The sequence below is a fragment of the Dipodomys spectabilis genome, unplaced genomic scaffold, assembly GCF_019054845.1.
Source record: "Dipodomys spectabilis isolate Male_0828 unplaced genomic scaffold, ASM1905484v1 ptg000188l, whole genome shotgun sequence".
Lineage (NCBI taxonomy): Eukaryota > Metazoa > Chordata > Mammalia > Rodentia > Heteromyidae > Dipodomys > Dipodomys spectabilis.
Window position 1 is genome coordinate 45,171 of NW_024870865.1, and position 25,850 is coordinate 71,020.

At 50.0% G+C, this 25,850-nt stretch overlaps 2 protein-coding genes across 3 annotated transcripts; one reads left to right on the forward strand and one right to left on the reverse strand.

Annotated features, from left to right (window-relative positions):
• Nucleotides 1–381: 381 nt before the first annotated feature.
• Nucleotides 382–15,887, reverse strand: Nol9 (nucleolar protein 9). Its single transcript, XM_042695641.1, has 12 exons — nucleotides 15,264–15,887; nucleotides 13,352–13,571; nucleotides 12,546–12,673; nucleotides 9,979–10,114; nucleotides 9,766–9,862; nucleotides 8,402–8,499; nucleotides 6,962–7,123; nucleotides 5,710–6,007; nucleotides 5,206–5,317; nucleotides 2,236–2,413; nucleotides 1,184–1,317; nucleotides 382–768 (listed from the first exon to the last, which is right to left on the reverse strand). The coding sequence occupies exons 1-12, from the start codon at nucleotides 15,885–15,887 to the stop codon at nucleotides 625–627; spliced, it is 2,331 nt and encodes a 776-aa protein (XP_042551575.1). The 3' UTR covers nucleotides 382–624.
• Nucleotides 15,888–17,150: 1,263 nt separating this feature from the next.
• Nucleotides 17,151–25,661, forward strand: Tas1r1 (taste 1 receptor member 1). Of its 2 annotated transcripts, XM_042695706.1 has the most exons (6): nucleotides 17,151–17,341; nucleotides 18,740–19,046; nucleotides 19,358–20,119; nucleotides 21,686–21,898; nucleotides 22,316–22,436; nucleotides 24,723–25,661. In XM_042695706.1, the coding sequence occupies exons 1-6, from the start codon at nucleotides 17,151–17,153 to the stop codon at nucleotides 25,652–25,654; spliced, it is 2,526 nt and encodes an 841-aa protein (XP_042551640.1). In that variant the 3' UTR covers nucleotides 25,655–25,661. The 2 variants fall into 2 exon arrangements, with proteins under 2 accessions (XP_042551640.1, XP_042551641.1); XM_042695707.1 differs by lacking the exon at nucleotides 19,358–20,119.
• The last annotated feature ends 189 nt before the right edge of the window (nucleotides 25,662–25,850 follow it).

Below are 25,850 nucleotides of genomic sequence, written 5' to 3' on the forward strand. Positions count from 1 at the left end.
CTACCAACCAAAAACATAAATAAAATAAATTATATATAAATATTCATACATATACATATATATATACACACATATATATATGTATATATATATTCCAAAGGGCTCTGTACTCCACACCTGTATAAAATGTAGCAACAACACTTGATTACATGACAAGAAGGCAGGTGATACCAACGTTTGGGTCAGAACACCTCAGCACCCCCTAAGGGCTCCAAGGAGGTAGGACCCCTCCCTGCCTGCCCAGCCTGCCCAGGGCTCTGGCAGGCACCCAGGATTTTGTGGGCCAGCCTGTCGCTATTCTTCTTGATATACTGTCTGTGGCCTGTTCCCCTGTTTTTATCCCTAGTCCAATAACCATGACCTTGAAGAACTTGAGATGAGTCCTATGCTTCTGGCTTTAATGGTATAAAAACTTCCACATGCCTTGCGATCTCTTTAGAAACCACTCCAGACAACACACATAATTAAACATACAAAAGACCAGGACCAGGTTTATACCACATCTGAACTAAGGGAGAAAGTACATAAACCCTGTCCATAAGAGAGTCCGTGAATCCGAGCGCTCTGGCTCAGTGAGGCTGGGAGGGGCGCTTTCTGGAGAAAGTCCCTCCCCTTGTTGGAACTTCATTTTGCTTTCCGGCAAAATGTGGGATCGATCTGAAACCCCTCTGCTTCCGTAAACGTTCTTAATCCAATTTTCTCCGAGGCGCCAGGAAGGTTGAAATTGTAATCGGTTGTGATGTAGGGGATGGTTCCCTCCAGCCCCCGCTGAAACACAAACACAAGGAGCTTGTCCATCCTGGGAGCAGCGCCATGACGGGGCAGCCCCGCCACACCCTCTCAATCTCTCTCCACACCAAACGCCAGCGAGGGTGGGTGTGCTGCGGGGTCTCGCGCTCCCAGGGCCTCCCCTCAACGCCTGAAGCCCCCAGACCTTGCCCTCCAGTGCCGGGGTGGTCTTGGGGAGGCCCCTCCTGCTCCTCTCCCCGCAGCCTGAGGGAAGGCCCTGCCCTGGCACCTGACGAAACACTGCTGCCCTCCTGCCTCAGGCCTCTGAGGCCATCCTGAAACCCCAGCTTCACCCCATCATTCTGCTTGCTCTACAACACAGTTCCCATTCAGTAGCTGCGAGGACTCCGGCCGGAGCTGGAGGCTGGGCAGGGGCTACGCGGGGCGGGCTCACCTGGGCACAGAAGATGCAAGGTGGAATGTTGACGGAGCCAATGAGCAGACAATTCACCGTCTTTAACTCTTCTGGGGGCACAGGGGTGAGGATGTGGTACACCCGCTTCTCCATGTCAACACCTCTACAGATCCCTTCAAGACACAAGCACCTATCAGCATTCCAACTGCTAACAAGTGACACTAACAGTCTCAAGTCTGCAGAGTTTTGCTTTGAGAATACAAAGTATCAATCAGACTGTCTGCAGGCTCTCCTGATAGGCTGATGGCAAGGCTCTGACTAGAAAGGACCAGGGTCTTCCAGGTGACACAGGACCACATGACATACTCCCTGGAAATGCTTTTTTTTTTTTTGCTGGTCATGGGGTCTGAACTCTGGGTCTGGGTGCTGTCCCTCAGCTCTTCGGCTCAAGGCTAGCGCTCTACCACTTGAGCCACAGCGCCACTTCTGGCTTTTTCTGTTTATGTGGTGCTGAGGAATCGAACCCAGGGCCTCATGCTTGCAAGGCATGCACTCTACTGCTGAGCTACCTTCCCAGCCCCCCTGGAAATGTTTTTGTTGGTTTTTTTTTTTTGTTTTTTTTGTTTGTCATGGGGCTTGAACTCTGGGCTTGGGCGCTGTCCCTGTGCTCTTCATCTCAAGGTGAGCACTCTACCGCTTGAGCCACAGTGCCACTTCTGGTTTTCTAGTGGTTTACTGGAGATAAGAGTCTCACAGACTTTCCTGCCAGGGCTGGCTTTGAATCGCAATCCTCAGATCTCAGCCGCTTGAGTAGCTAGGATGACAAGCGTGAGCCAATGGTGCCCAGCTTTAAAATGCTTTTGAGAATTAATGGTGCACAAATCTAACGTGCATTAATTCACTCATTCAGGACAGTGCGAAAGCAGACAGAGCACCAACAGTGTGTGTGAGAGGCCGCCTGGGAGAATGTGTGGCTGGAGAAGAGGCTAAGGCCTAGACCACAGGAGCTGGCAGGAAGCTGAGAAGGGGTGTAAGGAGAAGCGGAGCCAGCAGATCTGGTAGTCAGGGACATGACATCGCCGTCAACTCACCGAACCCCACACAGTCACAAATGGGAGTCTGGGCCAGCAGGATGGGGCCCCTGGTGTACCCTCGGATGTCATCCATGATCCTGCAGAGGCCAACCCAGCTGGCATTCACAGCGTACAGGATGTGGGTGGGGGCGACATCAGAGTGGGTAATCCGGATAGCAACCGAATTAAAAGGGACCTAAGGAACAAATAATAAGTGTGCAACCCCCACGAATCATATGTTTTGAACGATCTTTCTTCACTTCCTCCAACCTGCCCTCTTCTGTGCCGTATTGGAGGAGCTTGAAAGGGCCCTTACATTCTCCCTCAACTCTTTTACTCAAGGGTGGCACTCTACTACTTGAGCCATACCTCTACTCTGGCTTTTTACTGGTTAATTGGGAGGAAAGTCTTGTGGTTTTGGCTGCTCAGGTTAGTTTTGAACACAGATCCTCAGATCTCAGCCTCCTGAGTAGCTAGGATTATAGGCATGAGCCACTGGCACCTGGCCCTCTTGTTTTTAAGATAGGGTCTCCCTATATAGAGCATGCTGACCTTGAATTTCAGAGGCTCCTGCCTAGGAGTATGGGATTACAGGCATATGCCACCAGGCCAAGCTTGGCTTAAAAGCCCAATTTTAATTACCACCAACTGACTAGCCAGTGACGTAAGGCAAAGTCTACAAAACCACTACCAAAAAGAATGAAAACACCAGGGCTTTGTGGCGGCTGCAGCTTCAATAGAGACCGTAAGAGGCCACACACACTCTTTGTATACCAGGAACACTTGCTAGAAACCCCAACTGAATGCCTGGTACTTCCTGGTCTAAGTAGACACAAGAGATCTGGAAATGTCTTAAGTGAGTTAAAACAGAGGAAGACATCCAGTTAAATGCAAATGAAACATTGTTCACTGAGTCTCCTGATATAAGAGAGTCAGAATGGACTTTCAGAACCAGAAGTCTCTATTCAATTCCTAATGAGGATTAAGAAAGAGGACAGAGCCAGGTGCTGTTGCTCACACCTGCTGCTCTGGAGGCTGATGTCTGGTTCAAAGTGTATCAGACAAACTCTAGACTCTTACCTGCAATTAGGCAGCACTTGGGGGCATGTCTTAAGTTGTAGAGTGAGAGCACAAGGCCTGGGTTCAAACCCTGTCCTAAACACAAAAAATGGACAGGACTGGAGTGTGGCTCAGTGGTAGAGCGCATGCCTGACATACAAGAGGCCCTGGATGCGCTCCCCAACACCAAAAAAAAGGGAAAAAGAAGCAGTACCCACATTCCTGGGACTCCAGGAAGATGACTAACATTACTACTTCCTGGGTAATTTCAAATTGAGAGGTGACAAGTACTCTGTTACACAAATATTAGGCTTCAGGAAGATGTCAAGCAACAAAAAGGAGAACAAACCATTAGTCAGTGTGATTAAAGTCCAGTTAAGAGTATTTCCTGGGGCTGGGAAGGTGGCTCAGTGGTAGAGTGCTTGCCTTGCATGCATGAGGCCCTGGGTTTGATTCCTCAGCACCACATAAGCAGAAAAAAACGGAAGTGCATTGTGGCTCAAGTGATAGAGCGCTAGCCTTAAGCTGAAGAGCCAAGGGGCAGCTCCCAGGCCCAGAGTTCAGGCCATGACTGACAAAAAAAAAAAAAGAGTATTTCCTAAAAACAACTGACCCTGTTGTTGGTGCTGGTGGCTCACACCTGTAAACCTATCTTCTCAGGAGGATAGATTTGAAGATCACAGTTCAAAGCTAGACCAGGCAAGAAAGTTCATGAGACACTTATCTCTAATTAACCAAATAAAAACTAGAAGTGGGCCAGTGGCTGAAAATAGCAAAGCACTAGCCTTGAGCAAAATAACTCAGGCCCAAAAATAATCCCACGACCAAAAAAACCCCCCAAGAAACAAAAATCAAGACCTTAAAGAAATTTCACTAAACAAATTGCCTGACCCTTGGGTAAAAACAACAACAGCAAAAGACACCTTAGAGGTACTGGGAATGTGGCTTCGTGGTAGAATGCTTGCCTAGCATGCATGGGCTCTGGGTTTGATTCCTCAGTACCATACAAGCAGAAAAGGCTGAAGTGGTGCTGTGCTTCAAGTGGTAGAGTGCTAGCCTTGAGCAAAAGCAGCTCAGGGACAGAGCCCAGACCCAGGGTTCAAGCCCCAGGATTGGCAAAACAAAAACAAAAACCACCTTAGACACCTGGGGCTCACCCACCACTGACCAGCACCCGTCCGGGACGCTCACCCGGCCACCGGCCTGCTGCCGTTGCTGTGGGGCCGCAGACAGGCACCCCACTCGCCGGTCCCCAGCCTTCATAGCTCTAGGCAAGGTCTCTACTAGCAGCTCTTAGGACTGCCATAGTTACGGAGGCATCCACACGTGCCAGGCAGAGAACCTGGCTCAGAGCTGTGGCTCCCATGTGGCCAGACGGCACAGCAGAGCCACCTCTGCTTCTGTAACACAGGAAGTGCCTGGGATGAGGCCTGATTGAACCGCGTCTAGCTCAAGGAGACGAAAGCTCCACCTGGCCAGGCACTGGTGGCTCACACGTCAGTAATACTAGCTGCTCAGGTGGCTGAGATCTGAGGACTCAGGTTCAAAGTTAGCCCAGGAAGAGAAAACCAGCAAAAAGCCAGAAGTGGAGCTGTGGCTCAAATGGTACAGTATCAGCCTTGACTGAAAAAACTCAGGGACAGAATCAGTATCCAGGCACTGAGCTTAGGTCCTAGGGCCAGTTAAAAAAAAAAAAGAGGAAGGGAGAAAAGGAGGGAAGAAGGGAGGGAGCACATGGAACCAGACCTGTGGTCTGCCTAGGTCTGAATGCCAACTCTGCCATTGGTTTCTCTGCACCTTCGTTTATCCATCTATAGAATGGGGATAATTACAGAACACAAGGCACAGGGCTGTGAGGATTCAACAGAAAATGGATACAATGGGGTAGAAGGTAGCCAGTAGCAAGAGAAAATAAGACGAGCCCCATACCTGATAGGGTGTCAGACTGGGCAGGAAGCTTGGTGGTTTGGGCACCGACGGCATAAGCAAGCTTAGGTAACCTAACACGGCCAATCCTCGAAGAACTCTGTTATGTGATTCTCTGGAAAGCAGATCAGAAGGGTGTACCTACAGTCACCAGCTCAGAAAGACCCTCTGCCTCAGCTTTTCAAGGGCTAGGATTCCACACATGCACGCACACGACTTCTAAGGAGCTGAATAGAATGTCTTGCTTAACAGAAGGGCCCATCATTAGCCATGTGACAGTTTACTTACCTATTTTTTTGGGGGGGGGTCCGGCTGTGGAGCCTAAACTCTGGGCCTGGGCGCTGTCTCTCAGCTCTTCAGCTCAAGGCTAGCGCTCTACCACTTGAGCCACAGCGCCACTTCTAGCTTTTTTCTTTTTGCTTATGTGGTGCTTAGGAATCGAACCCAGGGCCTCATACATGCAAGGCAAGCGCTCTCCCACTGAGCCACTTCCCAGTCCCTACTTACCTATTTCTTATAGTTTTACAAAATATAAAATCTGACTGAACATATAATAGTTTATGTCCATTCAAGAAAACAGGACCGTCTTTCTCTTCATCAGTAAATTCCAAATTATCTCCCAAGTCTGGGAATTCGAAACACCGATTTCTGTGTCTGGACTTGCTTTTTGTGTACAAGCCATCCGTGCCTTCCACGAATTCGGGGGTGAGGATTGGCATGTTTCTGGTATGGGCCGTAGTGAACTGAACCACGTAGCTGGGAGCCAGCAGCCGGATGAGGTCAATCAGCAGAAGCAGCCCATCGTCTGTGAGGGAAGAGATGACAGCACTGGAGCACACACAAGACCAGACCACCCGACACAAACCAAACTTAGCTGAGGGCGCGCAATGAGCCAGCAGATGTCAAAGCAGCCAGACTCCTTATCATCCAGAACATGCAATAAACTCAAAACATCCCAAAACAAAGCACATTACAGCTGGACACTGGTGGCTCTGAGGATCGCGGTTCAAAGCCAGCCCATGCAGGAAAGTCTATGAGACTCTTATCTCCAATTAATCACCAGAAAACCAGAAGTGGCTGAGGTCGAGCACTGGCCTCGAGCTAAAGAGCTGAGACCAGAGTTCAAGCCCTACGATCACCACCACCACAACAACAACAAAAGAATGGGGGGAAAAAAAGGTACAGGAAAGCTAAGCACTGATATCTCTTGCCTGTAATCTGAGCAATTTAGGAAGCTGATGTCTGAGGCTCGTGATTCCCAGGGGTTAAAACACCTGGTGAGACATATCTTTATCTCCAACCACCCAAAGGCCAGAAGCAGGTGTGGCTCAAGTGGTAGTGTGCTAGCCCTGAATGAAAAAAACTAAGAAATAGTGCTCAGGCCCTGAGTTCAAGCCCCAGGACTAATGCGTATACATGTACACACACATCTGAAAAAAGCTACAAGATACTGAATATTTTCAGGGAAAAAAAAAAACAATAAAGGGGACAGGTAATATATGTGCCTAAAATCCAAGCACTTAGGAGATCAAGGCCGGAAAACTTAAGTGCTCAAGACCAGCATACAGATCAAGTTCTAGGTCAGTCTGAACTACGTAGCAAGACTGTGTCTCAAAAGCACACAATGTTCATCCATCTAAGGAGACAGATATGATCATGCTCACTTGAAAACAGTGTGCGTGTACTGATCTGTCATGTGACTCCTATGACTCAGGCGGGCTGCCCTTTCCCTGCAGTGTGAGCAGGCGGCCTTACTCACCTACCACCCAGCCCATCGTGTTGATGATCAGTGGTGACTCTCTCTTGTAAGCGCTGAACACATATTTTATTATCTCAATGTAGTTCTCACAGCTGTTTCTACAAGAAGGTTTCCCGAAATACACCATCTTCTGTGGGGTCCTTTGGTGAGTAAAGGGAGGACCTAGGAAGACAAAGGTTAGTGTTAACTCAGCAGAGCTGGGAACAGAGTGTGAGGGAGAGCACTTGTCTAGCCTGCATGAGCCCTGTCCATCCACAGCAGCATGCGTGTGCATGAGCATGCACACTCACGTGCACACATGCCAGATATATTAGACTTCACCAAAATAAGAACTTCTGTACATCACAACTACTACTGAGAAAACAAAAAGATGACCCGGAGCTGGGTGCCAGTGGCTCATGCCTGTAAGCGTAGCTGAGATCTGAGGATCACGGTTCAAAGCCAGCCTGGGCACAAAAGTCCATGGGACTCTTATCACCAATTAACCACTAGAAAACCGGAAGTGGTGCTAAGGCTCAAGTGATAGAGTGCTCACCTTGAGCTGAAGAATTGAGGAACAGCCCCTAAGCCCAGAGTTCAAGCCCCACAACGGACAAAACAAACAAACAAAAAAAAAAGAGATGACCCAGGAAAAAAAAATTCACACACTTGATAAGGGATTAATATTCAGGACACAGGTCCAGAAATATAGTTCTAGTAGCAAAGCGCTTAGCCAGCAAGTTCTGAATCAATCTCTAGTACTACAAAAACAAATTACAGGACTGAGAAGGTGGCTTTAGTGGCAGAGTGCTTGCATAGCATGCATGAAGCCCTGGGTTCAATTCTTCAGTACTACATAAACAGAAAAAGCTAGAAATGGCACTGTGGCTCAAGTGGTCGAATGTTAGCCTTGAACAAAAGAAGCTCATTGACAGTGTCCAGGCCCTGAATTCAAGCCCCAGGCCTGGCAAAATAAAATAAAATAAAAAGGGCTCAGAGATAAGCTGGTATACTGTGCATTAGCTTTGGGTTCAATTCCCAGCACTGAAAATAAATAAATAAAAAAGTAAGGATATATCAATAACTCCTAAACCTCAGCAAAATAAAAACCTAGCCAGGCACCAGTTGTTAAAGCCTAGAATCCTAGCTACTTAGAAGGCAGGGACAATCACAGTTCAAAGCCAGCCCGGGCAGGAAACATCATGAGACACTTAACTCCAACTACCAAAAAAAGCTGGAAGTGGAGCTTTGGCTCAAGTAGTAGAGTACCAGTCTTGAGCACAAAAGCTTAGAGATAGTGCCTAGGCCGTGAGTTCAAGACCCAGTGTATACACAAACATACACACAAACAAGTTTTGTGCCCATTTCTCACATTTTACCCAGATTTTACATACTGACTTTTTAGCGTCATTATTTTTGAATTTTATAAAGTAAGACATTTAGCAAATATGTAATACATACCCAGAACCGGTTCTGTAATATTCAGTAAAGAAATGCAACCAGGAGGCGTGAACTCTGTCTGCCCCAGATCACATTCTAAGTAGTCAACACAGGGAATACTGAAAGTTTTTTTTAAAAGAAAAGAGAATTTTAACATTAGTCAGTAAAAGGAGAAATCACTTTCTCTTTTTTGTCGGTCATGGGGCTTGAACTCTGGGTCTGGGCTCTGTCCCTCAGCTCTTCAGCTCAAGGAAAGCACTCTACCAATTGAGGCACCGCACCACTTCCAGTTTTCTGGGTGGTTTATTGGAGAAAAGAGTTTCTCGGACTTTCCTGCCCCTGCCGGCTTTGAACCAAGATGAGATCCTCAGATCTCAGCCTCCTGAGTAGCTAGGATTATAGGCGTGAGCCACTGCCACCTGGTGAGAAATCACATTTATAGCAATCAGAATGTTAGATTGTTTATGATGGGGAATAGCAGTCAATAATTTTATATCCCACCTTTTTTGCACAAGCAAAACCAACCACATGCAGTCTTCTAGGTAGATGGGCCTCCCCGCAGTGTTCATTCACAGCATGTGCAAAATCACCTTTACCTTTAAATACAACTCCCAGCCAGGCACAGGTGGCTCACCCCTATAATCTCAGCTACTCGGAAGGCTAGGATCTAACGACTGAGGTTCAAAAGCCAGTTCTAGGCAGGCAGATCCTTGAGACTCTTATTTCAATTAACCACCAAAAAGCTAGAAGTGAAGGTATGGTTCAAATGGCAAAGAATCAGCCATAAGCAGAAAAAAAAAAAGAGACTGTATGGCCTTGAGTTCAAGCTCTAGTACCAACACCAAAACAAGTAAGCCCCAGCAAGCTTCTCAGAAGGCTGAAAAGCGGAGGAATTTGGGCAATGCTAGCCTGTAAGTCTGAGATACTCCATCTCTGAAAGAACCAGCAAAAAAAAAATCCCAGCTGATGGCTCACGCCTATAATCATAGCTACTCAGGAGGCTAAGATCTGAGGATCTCGGTTCAAAGCCTGCCCAGGCAGTAAAGTACATGAAACTCTTAGCCCCAATAAACCACCAGAAAACTGAAAGTGGCACTGTGGCTCAAGTGGTAGAACACTAGCCTTGAGCTGAAGAGCTGAGGGACAGCGCCCAGGCCCAGAGTTCAGGCCCCACGACTGGACCCCCCCAAAAAAACAATTATAGCAAAAAAAAAAAAAAAAAAAAAAAACAATTATAGCAAAAAGCCAGAGGTGGAGCTGTGGCTCAGGGGGGGCAGAGCACCAGCCATAAACAAAAAAGCTAAGGGCAGAGTAATGGCACATATGTGTGCGTAGACATACACACATCTAATAATACGCCAAAGTGACAACAAAAAGACTCTTACCGATTTAACAGCTGGTTAATCAGGAACTTATTGAATGTTGACTTTCCAACATCCTGAGCGCCGCACACCAGGACGACCAGACAGTCGTCCATTTCTTCTGCAGGCAGAACAGACATTGACCTGGACTCAACCATTGTCCTCATTGTCCTTTAACGATGGGCAGCGATTCTGAGGGTCTGGGGCCATGCCTAGTGATCTGAAGGTAGTACTTACCCTCAGCCACACTGACCAGCTCCCGCAGTGCCGAATGGACGCTCTCGGTTAAGGTAAGGCTTCTTTTCTTCTTCTCCTTTCTGATGCCAACAGATCTCAAAGCTAAAGATTCAGAGTTGATCTGGAGTGGACCACTCTGAAAAAGAACAATTTAAACATTAAGGAAAGTTTAAAAAAATAAAAAAGAAGCTGAAGAATGCAGGGACAGCGTGCAAGCCCAGAGTTCAAGCCCCACGACCGACAAAAAAAAAAAAAAGAGAGAGATAATTACAAAGTGTAAATCTGATCCTTCCCTCTCTCCCCCACAGCTACAAAATTCATCAGCAAGTCACTATCAACTCTATTCTGAAGTCATCTATGTCTGCTTCCACAGTTCATACTTCCTCCCAAGCCGCTGTCACTCCTGCAGAAGGCTCCAGAGAAAGACATGGCATGCCATTCACCGAGCACCACGGCCCACACCTGTGCTGCCAGCACCGGAGGGGTAGGAGGCAGAAGATCTGAGGTTTGAGGCAACCTAGTAAGACTTTCCAAAAACACCCTGCCAGGCAGGGTCAGTAGCTTACACCTGTAATCCTCACTACTCCAGGAGGCTAAAAACCTGGAGGAATGCTAATTTGGAGCCAGCCCAGGCAAGAGGTAGAGCACCAACCATGAGCAAGAAAATCAGGTGTGCCAGATCCTGAGGTTCAAGTCCTGGTACCAGTACCCAAAAAAAAATTTTTTTAAGTTAAAACATAAAACAAAAGTTAAAGTGAGAGGCAGAGTTGAAGGGCTCTCCTCAGCTCCAAACTCACAGTTCACTGACAGTTGGTGACCCTGCCAGACGCTTAACAGGCCACCTCCCAGTCAGCACAGACAAATGGCTTGCTTAGCTCCACCCCATCTGTAATTCTACCTTACATCTACTGTCCACTAATCCTGAAGCTCAGACTCACTGTCTGGGCCAGGGGAGTCATTTATGGCAGAGGAACTGACTTCAGAAAACTAGCAATATGGCAGATAGGAACTTACTTACAAGAGAAAAGATGGAAGTGTAAGGACATTGACAGCATTTACTGTTTATAGAAAATTAAGATAACCGGGGCTGGGAAGGTGGCTCAGTGGTAGAGCGCATGCCTTGCATGCCAGAGGCCCTGGGTTCGATTCCTCATGACCACATAAGCAAAAAGAAAAAAGCTGGAAGTGGCGTTGTGACTCAAGAGGTAGAGCGCTAGCCTTGAGCTGAAGAGCTGAGGGACAGCACCCAGGCCCAGAGTTCAGGCCCCATGACCGGACCCCCCCAAAAAAAAAAAAAAAGAAAAGAAAAGAAAATTAAGATAACCATTAACGAAGTTCAATGGTTTTTTGTATTTTGCCAACCACAAAATGATGCGCTGCAATGTTTTGTTTTTGAAAGTGGGATTAGAACTCAGGACTGGAAGAAGTCCTAGAAGTGCTAGATTGCTAGCTTTGAGTACAAAGAGGATAAGGGACAGCACCCAGACCCTGAGTTCAAGCCCTAGGTCTGGGGGAAAAACAAAAAACAAAACAAAAAAAAGGAACACAGGACCTTGCATTTGTCAAGGCAGGTTATTCTACCACCTGAGACACACACCCTGCCCCCACCTTGTTTTGAGACAAGATTTCCAATATAGTTAAGCCTGGACTCAAATTCATGATCCTCCTGCCTCTCAAGGTATGGGCACTCACATCTGCCTGAAACAGCGACTTTTCTGTCAGTCATGGGGCTTGAAGTCAGGGCCTGGGTGTTGTCTCTGAGCTCTTTTGTGTCTTTCCCTTTTTGGTTCTGGGGATCAAACCAGGACATTGCACTAGCTAGGCAGGTGCTTTGCCACTGAGCTACATCCCAGCACTCTGAGCTCTTTTGCTCAAAGCTAGCCCTCTACCACTTTGAGCCACTGTGCCATTTCCGGTATTCTGGTGGTTAATTAGAGAGACTTCAAACCACAATCCTCAGATCTCAGTCTCACAAATAGCTAGGATTATAGGCATGAGCCACCAGCACCCAGCTGAAAAAGTGACTTGCACTGTCCCTGAGCCTCTTTTGCTCAAGGCTAGCACTCTACCACTTGAGCCACTGTGCCATTTCTGGCTTTTACTGTTTATATGGTACTGAGGAATCGAACCCAGGGCCTCATGCATGCTAGGCAAGCACTCTACCACTAAGCCACATTCCCAAACTCCCCCCCATACACACCTTTTTGATAGATGTGCATATACAGGAGTTTGAATTCAGGGCCAGGGTGTTCTCCCTTAGCTTTTTTTGCTCAAAGCTGGTGCTCTACCACTGGAGCCACAGCTCCACTTCCGGCTTTTCACTGGTTAAATGAAAATAAAGAGTCTCACAGACTTCTGCCAGGGCCGGCTTCAAATCAAGACCCTCAGATCTCACCTCCTGAAGAGCCATGATTATAGGCATGGGCCACTGGCTCTTGGCTAGACTGTTTCTTGACTATAGACCTATCCCACTAACAGGACAGACCGATTCAAAGAGAACACTTTATAGAGCAAGTTAGCTCGACTGTTTTGACACAATTAGCAAAACTGAATGAAACTGAGTTTACCTCTTGCATGAAAACGCAAGATAAGCCTGGAAAGCCGGTGATGAAGCTTACAGTGGGGCTTTTCAGCTGTTCTAACATCGCAAGGGAACACAGAGGAGAGAAATTCTTTATCGACCAAGATCTGTCCTCTGCAAAGAGAAAGATACATCACCTCAGGCGCAGCAACTCCACTAAACTCTCTGCCGTTCAGAGCTCCTAGCTTCTCTGCTAAAAGGCAAGCTGACAGTAAGTAGCTAATCGTGTTCTAAGCCCTTTTCAGAAGGCTACGTTGCACAGTAACAGTGACTTTTCCACATCTGGTTTGAGAAGTCATTTCATACAACATTCATGGCTTCAGAAAATTTTTATTACATTAAAAAGTACTAAAAATAACAGTACCTTAATGCCTACAAAAGGACCCTTAACTGAAAATAACAGTACGTTAGTGCCTATGAAGCCTTATGTGTCTGAATAGATATAGAGGTCCTGGATTCAAGTTCTTTTTTTTTTTTTGGGGGGGGGGGGGGTCCGGTCGTGGGGCCTGAACTCTGGGCCTGGGCGCTGTCCCTCAGCTCTTCAGCTCAAGGCTAGCGCTCTACCACTTGAGCCACAGCGCCACTTCTGGCTTTTTTTCTTTTTGCTTATGTGGTGCTGAGGAATCAAACCCAGGGCCTCAGGCATGCAAGGCAAGCACTCTACCACCGAGCCACCTTCCCAGCCCCCTGGATTCAAATTCTAAGCACAATGTCTAAACCACAGTAAGAATTTAAATACTATCAGCTTCATTATAGGAAGTCATCTGCAAGCTGCTCAGTTCTTTTCTTTACCTAGGTTAAGACGAGATCTGACCAAAGCCCGGAATTCCTTTTTTGTCTCTTTCTTGGTTTTCTGAGGCATGGAGTAACGAACCGCAGTGATATTCAGGAAAGCGTGTGTGAAGGTAGAGAAGAGGTCTTGGGGAGGCTGGCCTTGCCGGATGGTATAACCAAACACCTCCACCTCGCCATAGAGGCAAGTCAGGCGACACGTGCCACCGAAAGTAAACTCCTAGCAAAGAAAGAAGTAACATTATAGAACTTGTTGCAAACACTGAAGAAATGCAAACTTGCTATTCACATACCTGAAAATTACCTATTTCCAGGGGCAGATTACATTGGACTAGGTAATCAGCACACATCCTTCGCTTTTCTTTTTTCTTTTCCTTTTTTTTTTTTTTTGCTGGTTATGGGGCCTGAACTCTGGGCCTGAGTACTGTCCCTCAGCTCTTCAGCTCAAGGCTAGCACTCTACCACTGGAGCCACAGCACCACTTTTTTTTTTTTTTTTCCTGGTTAATTGAAGAGTCTCAGGGACTTAACCTGTCCAAGCTGGTTTCAAACTGTGATCCTCAGATCTCAGCCTCCAGAGTAACTAGGATCACAGGCATCCAGTTCCTTTTTTTTTTTTTGGCCAGTCTTGGGGCTTGAACTCAGGACCTGGGCACTGTCCTTAAGCTTCATTTGCTCAAAGCTAATGTTCTATCACTTGAGCCACAGTGCCCCTTCCAGCCTTTTCTGATTATGTGGTACTGAGGAATCAAACCCAGGGCTTCATGCATGCTAGGCAAGCACTCTACCACTAAACTACATTCCCAGCCTCCTTTACTTTTTTTGTGTATACAAGGATTTGAATTCATGGCTTTGACTGCTTACTGGGCTGTTACTTGAGCCAGGCCTCCAAACATTTTTTCGGGAGTGGAGTCTCCCAGATGTTTCTGCTTGGGCTGGCTTTGAACCACTATCCTCCGATCTCAAGCTCCTGAGCAGCAGGATTACAGATGTAGCCACCATCGCCCAACATTTTTTGTTTTTTTCCCAGTCCTGGGGCTTGAACTCAGGGTCTGGGCATTGTCCCTGAGCTCTTTTACACAAGGCTAGCACTCTACCACTTTGAGCCACAGCTCCACTATGGTTTTTGAGTGGCTTATTGGAGATAAGGTTTCCCAGGGACTTTTCTGCCCCTGCTGGCTTTGAACCACGATTGTCAAATTTCTCAGCCTCTTTAGTTAGGATTACAGGTGTGAACTTCCAGGACAAGCCATATACACATTTTCAACCTAAGATCCTATCTTGCGGCAGCTCCAAAGCAAGCCTGTATTTAAACTTGTTCATGCCAGTAACCCTACCTTCTCAAAAGGCTAAGAACAGTAGGTGTAAGGTCTGCAGCGCAGAAAATGTTCTGAAAGACCCCTAACTCCAAAATAACGAACTAAAATCAGAGCTGGAAGCCAATTACAAGCTCACGCTTGTAATCCTAGCTACTCGTGGGGCTGAGATCGAAGGGCTGAGATGCGCAGCAAGTCCAGAGACTCAATCTCCAAATAACCATCAAAAAGCTGGAGGTGGAGACTCAGGTGATGGATCGCCAGCCTAGAGCAAAACAACTGAGGGCAGGAAGTCCCGGGTTCAAGCCCCACAAATCAACACACACACACACACACACAAGCTAGAGACGTGGCTCAAGTGGTAGAGGGCCCTGAATCCAAGCCCCGTCCTCAGCAAGGCGCCAGGCTGGCCTCGTCCCTCCGCTTCCTGCCTTTCCCTTCTCCCCGCGGGCGAGTTCGACTCCCGGCTCTGCCTCTCGCCGCAGGGTAACCCCGGGCACGCAGCAGCCGTCGCTGGCGGCGCGGGTTCGGGCGCGGGCAGCCCCCCGCCGCGGCCCCGTCCCGGGCCCGCGCGCATCCCGCGCGCACCCCGCCTACCTCCTCCACGGGCAGCAGCAGCAGCGCGCAGCCCGGGCCCAGCTGCCGCACCTGCGGGGCCCGGCGCTTCTCCCGGACGCTCTGCGCGGGCGGCGGGCTGGGGAAGCGGATGCAGGGCGCGGCGGGCAGCAGGGCGCTGATCGGGAAGGGGAACGGGGCCAAGGGCCGGGCGTGGTACGCGTCGCGCGCCGGGCTGGGGGACGCGGCCTGGGGCCTCCGGGCCGCCTCGGCCTCGGGCTTCTCCCCGGCCGCGCCGGCCTCGGGCTTCTCCCCGGCCGCGCCGTCCCGCAGGCCCGCGCCGCCCCGCAGGCCCGCGCCGCCCCGCACGCCCGCGCCGCCCCGCAGGCCCGCGCCGCCCCGCAGGCCCGCGCCGCCCCGCACGCCCGCGCCGTCCCGCAGGCCCGCGCCGTCCCGCACGCCCGCGCCGCTTCGCTCCCGGCAGCCCTCGTGGGCCGCCTGGGCCTGCAGCAGCCGCCGCCGCCGCCGGTGTCGCTCGCACCGGCCTGGGGCCCGGAGTCGGAGGCGATCTCGGCGGCAGAGCACGAGCTTCGGGCGGATCTTGAAGATTTTGGACCACACGGAGCGGTAGAGCGCCCGGTTGAAACGCCTCTCCGAATCCGCCATGCTGAGCCACTGACGCCGGCCGAGGAGAATCTCGCGAGACTTACCGGGGGTGCCTCCCGCTCCGCCCCGCGGCCTGGGGGCGGCGCGCGCCCTCTAGCGTCGGCCTCCGGAAGCACGCCGGAGGCTCTGGCCCGGAGCAGGCTCCCGAAGGCTGGGCGCCCCCCCCCCCCACTCCCCGCATCCCACCCGGGGCTGCACAGTATTTACATTATGCAAAGGTCCCACCCCAGCCAGCTGGACGGGGAAAGCCTGAACCCCAGGGTTAGGCCACAGAGCCACCGCTCCGGAAATCCACCTGGGATTATTTTTTTCTACAGAAAAAGCTCCAGGATTGGAATTTTAAACAAAATCGATCTTTGCATACGTTCTATTTGCATTCATTTGTCTTTGGGCTGAAGGGAGCGACCCTGGGCATCGCGACCAGACTGGGATTATTCAGCTCACATTTTCAAGTGTCAGAACACAAGACTGTGGGTGGCGGTGTCCACTCAAAGCCATGTCTCATTCATTAACCTGAAGCCCAACCAAAGGGCTCTAAATGCTGCTGCTTGGCGGGTTATGGTGGTGCAGTCTCCAGTTACTGGAGAGACTGAAGCAAAAGGAAGAGGATCGCCTGCATTCAGAAGGTCGAGGTCAGCCTCTGGTTTAAAAAAACAACTCTAAGCCAGGTGATTCACATCTGTAATCGTAGCTACTGAGCAGTTTGAAGCCAGCCAAGGCAAGAAAGTCTATGAAACCAATCTCCAGTTAACCAACAAAAAAGCCAGAAGTGAAGCTGTGGTTCAAGTGGTAGAGCATCAGCCTTGAGCACAAAAGCTCAGGGATGGCACCGAGACTCAAGTTCAAGACCCCAGTACTGATACATACACACACACACACACACACACACACACACACACACCTCCATACCCTACTTCTTACCACAATAAACTTGTCCCAGCTTACCATCCCCCAAAATGCCAGCTCTCCCTTCCTGAGCCAGGTGAAGCCAAAGAGGCACCGGAGCAAGAACAGAACCCACCAACATCCAGCACCACTGGATACCACCTGGTTTGCATCTATGCCTGGGCCCTGCCCAGTTCCTGGGTGGGAGGCCAAAAGAAACAGTCTGATTTCTACAACAGGATTCCAGTCCCACCCCTTTCAAGGGCACACGAAGTCAGTTGCCAAGCATCCGGGCAGCTGCTGTGTACTGTATTTAAGTGGCTGGCCTTGTCAGAAAGTGCTGCTTGAGCATGCTGGGTACAGGGGCATCTGCTCAGCATGTTGCTCTGGGTGGTCCATCTGGTTGGCTTGCAGTTTTCCATTGCCAACTGCTGGACTTTTGACTGTCACAGGACCGAATCCTCACCTGACTTTAGTCTCCAGGGAGATTATCTCCTCGCAGGCCTGTTCCCTCTCCACTCTGACTGTTTGCAGCAGAGACACAGACCCCAGGTGACCTTCTGTGACAGGTGAGTGAGGACTCTCACATAGTGGGTCCTGTGGCTGCAGGGCCCTTCTGTCTGCCTCTGGGCTGGGCCCAGCCCTCGAGTTGACAGCCTTTCCCATCAATCCACATTTGCTCCTGCCAGGGTGATGCCTAGATCCTGCACAGTCCTGCCAACTTATACTCTTGTGATCCTTTTTCTTTTTCTTGCTTTTTTTTTTTTTTTTGAACTCAGGGTCTTTCACTTATGAGGCTATTAGGGTACCATGAAGCCTGTTTTTTACTTTTTTTTTTTTTTTGCCAGTTGTGGGGCTTGAATCCTGGGCCTGAATACTGTCTCTCAGCTCTTCAGCTCAAGGCAAGTGCTATACCACTTGAGCCACAGCACCACTTCCTATTTTCTGGTAGTTAATTGGAGATAAGTCTCATGGATGTTCCCACCTGGCTGGTTTGAACCACAGATATTCAGATCTCAGCCTCCTAAGTAGGTAGATTATAGGCAAGACACATCAATGCCTGGTTTTGTGAATGTATTGTTTAGATTTGATTAATAGTTAAATCCAGCAAGGTGCTTGTGGCTCACGCCTATAATCCTAGCAACTCAGGAGACTGAGACCTGGAGGATTGAGTTTTGAAGCTAGCCCAGGCAGAAAAATATCTCTGAGACTTCATCTTCAATTAACTGAAAAAATGCTGAACTGGAGGTATGACTCAAGTGGTAGGGTGCCAGATGTGAGCAAGCAGCCCGAGAGCAGAAGGTCCTGAGCTCAAGCTCTGCTACCAGCAAGAAACAAAACAAAACAAAAACAGTGGTTTATACCAGTGGCATATACCTGTAATCCAAACTATTGAGAGCTATTTGGGATCAAGATTCTCAGGAGATCTCAGATCAAGATTTGAAGTCAGCCTGGGCACACAAATCCTTGAGGCTCTTCTCTCCAATTAATCAACAAAAAGGCAGAGATTGTGGTAGTCCCTTGTTTTGTTTTGTTTTTTTGTTCCAATCTGGTGCTCTGTCTCATGAACCACAACTCCACTTCTAGCTTTTTTGCTGGCTATCTGAAGCGTCGCTGGGATTTTTCTACCCAGACCAATGGTCAAACTTTTGATCCTCAGATTTCAGTCTCCTGAGTAGGTAGGACAACAGGCACGAGTCACTGGTGCCTGGCTAATTTGTCATTTTCTTAAGTCTCCCTGTTGATATCCATAGATTCTGTTTCTGAAGAGAACTCTGAGTACCTCAGCCTTTTCTGCTACAGGACTTCGGAGCCTTTCATTGATTTTATGTGTATCAGCATGGGATGCAGCATTTCTTCCCCGTACCCCCTTCCCCTGGAGCCTTGTGAACTGCAGGGTCCAGGCTGACATGGCAGTTGTGGGTGACCTGAGGGATGTCCCAGCTCTCGCTCGGCTTTCCCCACAGACCTGACAGCTTCAATGGCCACGGCTACCACCTCTTCCAGGCCATGAGGTTTGCCATCGAGGAGATCAACAACTCCACGTCCCTGTTACCCAACGTCACGCTGGGGTATGAGCTGTACGACGTGTGCTCTGAGTCAGCCAACGTGTACGCCACGCTGAGCGTGCTTGCGCTGCCAGGGACACGCTACGTAGGGATCCGAGGAAACCTGTCCCACTACTCCCCCAGGGTGATGGCCGTCATCGGACCGGACACCACCAACCACGCAGTCACCACCGCTGCCATGCTGAGCCCCTTTCTGGTGCCCCTGGTAAGCTGAGCTGCAGCGGTTTGCCAAGCAGTAGCTCCTGTGTCTCCCTCAACCCTCCGTATATCATCTCATTCCCTGGAGGAGACACGTCTTGTTCCCTGCGCTCAGGATGTGGGAGTCCTCCATGTCCACGGGGCAGATTCTCACTCCTCCCCCAGGGGCGCCTGGGAGAGGATCCTAGGCCTCTCCCTGTTCCCACCCTCCCTCCCTGTGTCCTCACACACAGTCCAGGGCTGAGAGCTGAGGGCGGGGCTGCCCTTGAGGCCCACACTACTGATCTCACTGAATGGGGACCCCTTGCCCCCCTGCAGATCAGCTATGAGGCCAGCAGCACGGCACTCAGCACAAAGCGGTTGTACCCCTCTTTTCTGCGCACCATCCCCAGCGACCAACACCAGGTAGAGGTCCTGGTGTTGCTCCTGCAGAAGTTCGGCTGGCTGTGGCTCTCGCTGGTGGGCAGCCACGGTGACTATGGGCAGCTCGGTGTACAGGCGCTGGAGGAGCTGGCCACACAGCGTGGCATGTGTATTGCCTTCAAGGGCATTGTACCCATCTCGGCCAGGGCAGGGGACAAGAGGATGAGGGATATGATGCTCCACCTGGCCCAAGCCAGGACCACTGTGGTAGTGGTTTTCTCCAACAGGCAGCTGGCTGCCGTGTTCTTTGAGTCTGTGGTATTGGCCAACCTCACTGGCAAAGTGTGGATTGGCTCAGAGGACTGGTGCATCTCCACCTATATCACCCATCTGCCTGGCATCCGGGACATTGGGACCGTGCTGGGGGTGGCCATCAAGCAGAGGGTCATCCCTGGCCTGAAGGAGTTTGAAGAGGCCTACGCTCGGTCAGAAAAGAATGGCCCTAGGCCTTGTCCTAAGGATTCCTTCTGCAGCACCAACCAGCTCTGCCGAGAGTGCCAAGCACTTGGGGTGCACGAGACGTCCAGCCTGGGGGCCTTCTCCATGAGTGCTGCCTACAACTCCTATCAGGCAGTGTACGTCGTGGCTCACGGCCTCCACCAGCTCCTGGGCTGTTCTGCTGGAGCCTGCTCCAAGGAACTAGTCTACCCATGGCAGGTGAGAGTCTAGCTCCAGGCCCCCAATTTTATCTGTGAGAATGGTCCATCCTCAGATGGACAGAATAGACACATGCTGGCCATCCTATGAGCCAGTAATTTAATGACTGGTCTTTTCTTAGACCATTCTTTTTCCCTTTTTTCTTTTCTTTTTTTTTTTTTTGCCAGTCCTGGAGCTTAAACTCAGGGCCTGGGCACTGTCCTTGAGCCTCTCTGTGTTCAAGGCTAGCTCTCTACCACTTGAGCCACAGCACCACTTCTGACTTTTTCTGTGTATCTGGTACTGAGGAATTGAACCCAGGCCTTCATCCATGCTAGGCAAGCGCTCTACTGCTAAGCCACCTTCCCAGACCTCTTTTTCCTTTTTTCTATGCCCCAGAAACATCAAGGGACTCAAATCTCTGCAGCGCCTCTGGGTGCTGGTGGCTTGTGCTTGTACTACTAGCTGCTACCCAGGAGGCTGAGATCTGAGGACTGTAGTTCAGCTTAGGCAGACAAACTCGGAGATTTTTATCTCCAACTAACCAAAAAGATGGAGATGTAGCTGAAGTGGTAGAGTGCTATGCTTGAATGGAAAAGCTAAGGGACAGTGCCCAGACCTGGAGTTCCAGCCCAAGTACCAGCACAAAAAATAAAAGTCTCTGCAAAGAAGTTCTTTATTTAGAGGCCTCCCCTCCAGAAACTGCTTTGGAAGGTTAGAGGGCTTTCTAGGAGAGAAAGGGTCTCTGAGGAAGGAAGTACATCTTCTAGGTAGACTAGAATCATGTAGGCATGGAAGCCTGATAAACTGTTGACACTTGCTTCCTGGGCCAACTGTTTGAACTTTGGGCCTGGGTGCCATCCCTCAGCTCTTCAGCTAAGGTGAGCGCTCTACCACTTGAGCCACAGTGCCATGTCTGGTTTTTTTTAGAGACGAGATGAGTCTCACGGACTTCCCTTCCTGGGCTGGCTTTGAACCGTGATCCTCAGATCTCAGCCTCCTGAGTAGCTAGGATTACAGGTGTGAGCCACTGGTGCCCAGCCACTTCTGAGTTTTCTGAGTAGTTTATTGGAGATAAGAGTCTCACAGATTTTCCTGTCCAGGCTGGCTTTGAACCACCATCCTCAGATCTCAGCCACCTAAGTAGTTAGGATCACAGGCATGAACCACCGGCACCCAGGTTTTTTTGTTTTGTTTTGTTTTTGAGTCATGGGGTTTGAACTCTGGGCCTGGGTGCTGTCCCTGCCCTCTACAGCTCAAGGCAAGTGGTCTACTGCTTGAACAACTGTGCCACTTCTGGTTTCCTAGTGGTTTATTGGAGGTAAGAATCTCATGGACTTTCCTGCTCGGGCTGGCTTTGAACCACGATCCTCAGATCTCAGCCTCCTGAGAAGCTAGGATTACAGGTGTGAGCCACTGGTGTCCAGCTCACTCAGGTTTTTTGTTTTTCTGGCAGTACTGGAGTTTGAACTCAGGGATTCACACTTGCTAGACTGGTGCTGTAATAGCAAGCCACACCCCCAGCCCTTCCCTGGGCCAGCGGATCTGTGTGGTTTATGGTGACTTCATGATGTCTCTTTATTCCAGCTTCTAGAGCAGATCTACAAAGTGAATTTCCTTCTACATGAGGACACTGTGACATTTGATAACGAGGGAGACCCACTCCCTGGCTATAACGTCATCACCTGGGACTGGAGCGGGCCCCAGTGGACCTTTAGAGTCATTGGCTCCTCCACCTGGTCTCCAGTCCAGTTGGACCTAAACCAGACAGAAATTCAGTGGCATGGGAAGAGCAACCAGGTAATGGAGATGAGTCTCTCGTAGTGGCTGTCTGATGGTACAGGAGGTCTGCAGATAATGTGTCCCCAGATCAGGAAGGGAAGTGTCAGGCTGCCATGCTCTTCCTAGCTCTGCTGGTCCCAGATGCTGACAGACAGACACCCAGTTGACTGTTTGACCATGAACAGGGGCTTTGCTCTGGGACTAAGTGTGGAGGACAGAAGTATGGAACTTCTGTTGTCCCTTCCACATATAAGTGGGCCCTCGATAAGGGCCTGTCCATGCGGCTGCAGATGCTTGTTGCTTCTTGTCTTTTTTCTTTTGGGTGGGGGGCGGGGGTGGTAATTGAGGATCGAACCTAGGATGTTGCACTTACTAGACTAGACAAGTACTTCGCCACTAAGCTATAGCCTAGCCCTTGCCTGTGGCTTCTTGCAGGTGCCTACATCTGTGTGTACCTTAGACTGTCTGGAAGGGCACCATCGAGTGGTTATGGGTTTCCACCACTGTTGCTTTGAGTGTGTGCCCTGTGATGCTGGAACCTTCCTCAATAAGAGTGGTGAGTGGGGTGACCCCGCACCGCGAACAGAAAGCTCTTCCTCAAGCTCCCCCCCTCCTTACATCACTTTTTTTCTTGTCCTGACCTGGGTGCTGTCCTTGAGCCTCTTTGTGCTCAAGGCTCATGCTCTACTACTTGAGCCACAGCACCACTTCCAGCTTTTTCTGAGTAGTTTATTGGAGATCAGAGTCTCATGGGGGCTGGGAATGTGGCTCACTGGTAGAGTGCTTGCTTGCCTAGCATGCATGAAGCCCTGGGTCTGATCCTCAGTATCACATAAACTTTAGAAAAACAGCCAGAAGTGGCGCTATGGCTCAAGTGGTAGAGTGCTAGCCTTGAGCAAAAGCAGCTCAGGGACAGTGCCCAGACCCTGAATTCAAGCCCCAGGACTGGCACACACAAGAAAAAGTCTCATGGATTTTCTGCTTAGGCTGGCTTCCAACAGTGATCCTCAGATCTCAGCATCCTGAATAGGTAGGATTATAGGCGTGAGTCACCAGTGCCTAGATTGCTCATGACCTTTATAATTTTTTTTTTGTTGTTGTTGTTGGTTGTGGGTCTTAAACTCTGGACCTGAGCCCTGTCCCTGCACTCTTCAGCTCAAGGCAAGTGTGCTACCACTTGGGCCACAGTGCCACTTCTGGTATGCTGGTGATTAATTGGAGATAAGAGTCTCAGGGACTTTTTTTTTTTTTGGTTTTTTTTTTTTGGGTCCGGTCATGGGGCCTGAACTCTGGGCCTGGGCGCTGTCCCTCAGCTCTTCAGCTCAAGACTAGCGCTCTACCACTTGAGCCACAGCGCCACTTCCGGCTTTTTTCTTTTTGCTTATGTGGTGCTAAGGAATCGAACCCAGGGCCTCTGGCATGCAAGGCATGCGCTCTACCACTGAGCCACCTTCCCAGCCCCTCTCAGGGACTTTTCTACCCCAGCTGGCTTTGAACCATGATCCTTAGATTTCAGCCTCCTGAGTAGCTAGGATTATAGGTGTTAGCTACTGGTGCCTGCCTATTATAATTTTTTTTGGGGGGTCCAGTCGTGGGCCTGAACTCTGGGCCTGGGCACTGTCCCTCAGCTCTTCAGATCAAGGCTAGCGCTCTACCACTTGAGCCACAGCACCACTTCCAGCTTTTTTTTTTCCTGCATATGTGGTGCTGAGGAATCGAACCAGGGCCTCATGCATGCAAGGCAAGCGCTCTACCACTGAGCCACCTTCCCAGCCCGCTATTATAATTTTTTAACTGTATTTTTTGTCTGTTCTTTTTTGTTTCTGGGGATTGAACCTAGAACTTTGCACTCGCTAGGCAAGTGCTTTGCTACTGAGCTACATCCCTGCCCATACATTTTTTTTTTAAGGAAAAAAAAAAAGATCTCAGTTGGGTGCTGGCGGCTCATGCCCATCATTCACATTACAAATGTGAATTCAGATACTATCCTGTCTATAGGGGGAAATATAAGTCTGTCCCAAACAGTGAAGTAAGGGTCAGTTAGGTTGCTAAGGGCTTGGCTCAGAGCTCTGTACTCAGAAAGCCAGGACTCAGGCACCACAGAGAAGCTCAGTAAGGTGGATTTGGTTAGTGAAAGTAGAAATGAAAATACTCTTCCTTTGGGGCTGGCTGCTCCTGCTGAACCACACTCTCATTCCATGTGGGCTGAGCTCCTTGTATACATTTCGTATGCAAACCCTTTTGGGATAGGAGTCATATAGACCTCATGTGTTTCCAGAATCTGCAACACAAATTGTGTGTGTGTGTGTGTAAGTGATTGGAGTTTGGGTTCAATTCCTCAGTACCACATTAACCGAAGAAGCTGGAAGTGGCACTGTTGCTCAAGTGGTAAAGCACTAGCCTTCAGCAAAAGAAGCTCAGGGACAGTGCCCAGGCCCCAAGTTCAAGCCCCAGGTCTGGGAAAAAAAAAATAATTTTATGGAGGCTGGGAAGGTGGCTCAGTGGTAGAGCGCTTGCCTTGCATGCTTGAGGCCCTGGGTTCAAATCCTCAGCACCACATAAGCAGAAGGAAAAAAAATGCCGGAAGTGGCGCTGTGGCTCAAATGGTAGAGTGCTAGCCTTGAGCTGAAGAGCTGAGGGACAGAGCCCAGGCCCAGAGTTCAGGTCCCATGACCGGACCCCCAAAAAAAAAAAATTTCATAGAAATTTTCTGCCTGGGATGGCTTCCAACTGCAATCTTCAGATCTCAAATCACCTGAGTGGCTAGGCTTCCCCATTTCCCATTTTTACTCTGCTGACTTAGACTTCAGGATTTTTTTTTGTTTTTTTCTTTCTCGACTAGACCTCCACAGTTGCCAGCCATGTGGGAAAGAAGAATGGGCTCCCGTGGGAAGCCACACCTGCTTCCCACGCACTGTGGTGTTTTTGACTTGGCTTGAGCCCATCTCCTGCGTGCTGCTGACAGCGAATACACTGCTACTGCTGCTACTGATTGGGACTGCGGTCCTGTTTGCTCGGCACCTGGACACCCCTGTGGTGAGGTCGGCTGGGGGCAGGCTGTGCTTCCTCATGCTGGGCTCCCTGGCGGGGTGTAGCTGCAGCCTCTACAACTTCTTTGGGGAGCCCACACTGCCCAAATGTTTGCTCCGCCAGACCCTCTTTTTCCTTGGTTTCGCCATCTTTCTGTCCTGCTTGACAGTCCGCTCTTTCCAACTGGTGATCATCTTCAAGTTTTCCACCAAGGTACCCACATTCTACCATGCTTGGGTCCAAAACCATGGTGCTGGCCTGTTTGTGATGCTCAGCTCAACTGCACAGCTGCTCATCTGTCTAACTTGGCTCGCAGTGTGGACCCCGCTGCCCACCAGGGAATACCAGCGCTTCCCCCAGCTGGTGGTCCTCGAGTGTACCCAGGCCAACTCACTGGGCTTCCTGCTGGCTTTCACCTACAACGGTCTCCTCTCCGTCAGCGCCTTTGCCTGCAGCTACCTGTGCAAGGAACTGCCAGAGAACTACAACGAGGCCAAATGTGTCACCTTCAGCTTGCTCCTCAACTTCGTGTCCTGGATCACTCTCTTGACCATGGCGAGCATCGACCAGGGCGGGCACCTACCCGTGGTCAACGTGCTGGCAGGGCTGGCCAGCCTGAGCGGCAGCTTCAGCGGGTATTTCCTCCCGAAGTGCTACGTGATCCTCGGCCGCCCGGATCTCAATAACACCCAGCACTTCCAGGCCTCCATCCAGGACTACACGCGGCGCAGCGGCGGCACTTGATCAGCGGGGCAGGCCGGGTGGAAGGTCGAGGATCCGCGGTGGCCTGGCGGGGGAGGCCTCAGGATTCCTCAGTGCCGGCTCGCGTGGTGTAACCGCGCGGCTGAGATCAGCACAGTTCCCTTCCCAAGCCACCTATAATAAACGGGTGAAACGCGAGCCTGTGTCTCGGTGGCGCCTCCTCTCCGGGGAGAGGGTG

Excerpts from the sequence above, each read along its gene's own strand:
- Nol9 (XM_042695641.1), bottom strand. The coding sequence starts at position 15,887 with ATGGCGGATTCGGAGAGGCGTTTCAACCGGGCGCTCTACCGCTCCGTG. Across the intron at positions 13,572-15,263 it reads TGCTGCTGCCCGTGGAGGAG|GAGTTTACTTTCGGTGGCAC; the intron begins GTAGGCGGGGTG and ends TTTCTTTGCTAG. Across the intron at positions 8,500-9,765 it reads ATTAACCAGCTGTTAAATCG|TATTCCCTGTGTTGACTACT; the intron begins GTAAGAGTCTTT and ends AAAAACTTTCAG.
- Tas1r1 (XM_042695706.1), top strand. The coding sequence starts at position 17,151 with ATGTTGCTCTGGGTGGTCCATCTGGTTGGCTTGCAGTTTTCCATTGCC. Across the intron at positions 19,047-19,357 it reads GCCCCTTTCTGGTGCCCCTG|ATCAGCTATGAGGCCAGCAG; the intron begins GTAAGCTGAGCT and ends GCCCCCCTGCAG. Across the intron at positions 20,120-21,685 it reads AACTAGTCTACCCATGGCAG|CTTCTAGAGCAGATCTACAA; the intron begins GTGAGAGTCTAG and ends TCTTTATTCCAG.